The sequence below is a fragment of the Mandrillus leucophaeus genome, unplaced genomic scaffold (genome assembly GCF_000951045.1).
Source record: "Mandrillus leucophaeus isolate KB7577 unplaced genomic scaffold, Mleu.le_1.0 Scaffold242, whole genome shotgun sequence".
Lineage (NCBI taxonomy): Eukaryota > Metazoa > Chordata > Mammalia > Primates > Cercopithecidae > Mandrillus > Mandrillus leucophaeus.
This window is the reverse complement of record NW_012102499.1, coordinates 1,244,424-1,247,876: the sequence shown is the minus strand read 5'-3', so window position 1 is coordinate 1,247,876 and position 3,453 is coordinate 1,244,424. Positions and strand designations below refer to the sequence as shown.

Genomic DNA, 3,453 nt, shown 5'->3' with positions numbered 1-3,453 from the left:
TAGAGATGGGGTTTCACCGTGTTAGCCAGGATGGTCTCGATCTCCTGAACTCGTGATCCGCCCGTCTCGGCCTCCCAAAGTGCTGGGATTACAGGCTTGAGCCACCGCGCCTGGCCGCAACTGTATATTTTAAAGCATGGGGAAAATATGAAAAGAATTATGCTCAAATGTGGGTAGGATTATAACTGATTTTCTTCATTTTCAGATTTTTCTATAATGACTATACATTACTTTTTATAGCCAAAAAATAGAAGTATTTTAAATGTTTCTAAGTAGAATAGCAAATTAGCTGAAATAGTATCTCCAACGTTATTATCAAGACTAGACTCCTTGGGTTAGTTGGTCAGAACAGTGTTATTCTCATTGTACACCTCTCCAAAATTAACTGTGTTTTAGATTTGTGTGTTTGGTTAAAGAGCAGGATGAAGATCCTGATTTCTTAAACCTGTATATCACATTGTCATTTTAAAGAAATGTCTAGTAGACTCAGTGGCATACACATGGGCCATGTACAAACTAGATATCTAATATCAGATACCTCAAATTTGACAGTAGACTTTTTTTAAAAGCTAAAGTGGTCTTATGTTGATTATTCTGTTTCTTACTTGATACCTGTTTACTTTTTAATTTTTGGCAAGTAATGTTTCAAGTTAAAGTTTTAGCTATATATAGCCAGCAGTATTTCAAGTAAATGAGTTTATCGGTAAGTACCTCTGTATTACTATACTGAGAATCAGAAAGTGTCATCTCTTTGGCAGGATTTGTATGTTTGTATCACATCTTTATCCTAAGGCAACTTTTATCCTGGAATACTGAACCAGCAGTCAGAAGATGAGGGACAACATTGACTATGTTATAGTTGTTGTTCTGTCCATACGTCACTTGCCTTCTCTAAGCGTCAGTGGCCTCATCTGAAAATGCAGTTAGCAGACCTCAGCCTATCCTGAGTTTGGGGGCTAAAGGGAATTATTTTTGAAAATGTCTATATATGATAAATGTCACAAATATAAGTTAGCATTTTTTTGAGACAGAGTTTCGCTCTTGTTGCCCAGGTTGGAGTGCAATGGCATGATCTCGGCTCACTGCAACCTCAGCCTCCCAGGTTCAAGTGATTCTCCTGCCTCAGCCTCGTAAGTAGCTGGGATTACAAGCATGCACCACCACACCCAGCTAATTTTGTATTTTTTAATAGAGATGGGGTTTCACCATGTTGGTCAGGTTGGTCTCGAACTCCTGGCCTCCAGTGATCCGCCTGCCTTGGCCTCCCAAAGTGCTGGGATTACAGGCGTGAGCCACCGCACCTGACCAATTCTACTTCTATTACATATTCAGCATGTATCACTTCATTGCTCATCCATATTATTCTGGTTCAAGTGATTCTCCTGCCTCAGCCTCGTAAGTAGCTGGGATTACAAGCATGCACCACCACACCCAGCTAATTTTGTATTTTTTAATAGAGACGGGGTTTCACCATGTTGGTCAGGTTGGTCTCGAACTCCTGACCTCCAGTGATCCGCCCGCCTTGGCCTCCCAAAGTGCTGGGATTACAGGCGTGAGCCACCGCACCTGACCAATTCTACTTCTATTACATATTCAGCATGTATCACTTCATTGCTCATCCATATTATTTTTCACTGGTCTTCTTACATCTTGTGTGCCCATCTTTAAGTAGTTTTCTTTCCAGGTAAAAAATCAGTGTGTGCCTAAAAGATTTTAAAGTCAACTTTTCATAAACCATACTTAAATTACTGAAGTTATTACAATTAAGTTATTAGAATTATTAGCTAATTCTTTTATACAATGTAGACTTTATTATTTTAGAAATATTCATTTCTATATATTCAGCTATCTTAAAGAGGGTATATTTTAATCATAGCAATATATTACCTTCATAGTATTTTTTACTTTTGCAAAGTGTAATATTTTGTCATATGTTATCATTTCATTTAGGAATGTGCTAAATCTACATATCTACATATAATTATACAAGGAAACATCTTTGTCTTAAAAATAGGTTCTATTATATTTTTTAATTTCCAGGGATCATGATATATAAAAAGACCTGATTTATCTTAAAAATACATACTTTTACTCTTATCTACCTTACACCTTTTTAAATGATAATCAGAAGGCTTAATTTACTATAAAATTGAAATACAACAGCTATGTTAGATTATAGAGTTAATTTAGGGATTAAATGAGTTAAGGTCTACAAGCCCCTGGCACATGGCAGACAATCAATAATTGATCATTTCCTTTGCATCTATAAATTTGTTCATTCATTCACTTCTCATGTGGTTCTATCTTAGACAACGATTTTTGTTTACAGAGACAAACAGAAGTATCAATCCTAAGTAACCCAATCAATTGGTAAAGGCTGCACTACAAAGCTGGCATGACTTCACCAAAGGCTAGAGAAACAGAGTGACAACACTAAAAGTCTTACACTCTGATGGTGCTAGTTGCCGCCGAATTGCTTCCCCTACCAGTTCCTTAAGTTTCTTCTTAAGATCCCGGCTGGTTTTCTTATAGAAATAAAGATCTTTTTCCAACTGCTGGATTTTATCTTCATATGTTTTGAAAGTTTCCATAATGCCTTCTTCATCTTGTTCTATACAACAAAAATTTGCATTTAAAATCAGTTTTAAATAAATGATGCAAAATTATGTTTTTGTTTGTTTGTTTGAGACAGAGTTTCACACTGTCGCCCAAGCTGGCGTGCAGTGGCGCGAGCTGCTCGGCTCACTGCCAGTTCCGCCTCCTGGGTTCACACCATTCTCCTACCTCAGCCTCCCGAGTAGCTGGGACTACAGGTGCCTGGCACCACACCCAGCTTATTTTTTTGTATTTTTAGTAGAGACGGGGTTTCATCGTGTTAGCCAGGATCGTCTCGATCTCCTGACCTCGTGATCCACCTGCCTCGGCTTCCCAAAGTGCTGGATTACAGACATGAGCCACCATGCCCAGCTGCAAAATTATGTTTTTAACACAGCCCCTGGACTATATAAGCATGTTACACATATCTGTTACCTGAATGGGTTTGTTTTCAGCCACAATTTGGATGTCAGGTATTGATGCCAAGTATTGACTGTGTCTGTGAGGGTGTTGCCAAAGGAGGTTAACATTTGAGTCAGTGGGCTGGGGAAGGCACACCCACCCTTAATCTGGTGGGAACCATCTAATCAGCTGCCAGTGAATATAAAGCAGGCAGAAAAACATAAAAAGGCGAGACTGATCTAGCCTCCCAGCCTACATCTTTCTCCATGCTGGATGCTTCCTGTCCTTGAACATCAGACTCCAGGCTCTTCAGTTTCGAGACTCAGACTGGCTCTTCTTGCTCCTCAAGCTTGCAGACAGCCTACCATGGGACCTTGTGATTGTGTAAGTTAATAATAAACTCCCCTTTATATATATATGTAGACAGATATATTTATATATAGATATATTTATATA

The 3,453-nt window shown here is 38.6% G+C and overlaps 1 protein-coding gene across 1 annotated transcript in view; it reads right to left on the bottom strand.

Annotated features, from left to right (window-relative positions):
* Positions 1-3,453, bottom strand: part of KIF27 (kinesin family member 27) — a 99,283-nt gene that overhangs the window by 3,796 nt on the left and 92,034 nt on the right. Inside the window, exon 17 of the mRNA XM_011982757.1 lies at positions 2,447-2,611. Within this exon, the coding sequence (XP_011838147.1) occupies positions 2,447-2,611 (165 nt within the window). The remainder of the gene's footprint in view (positions 1-2,446; positions 2,612-3,453) is intronic.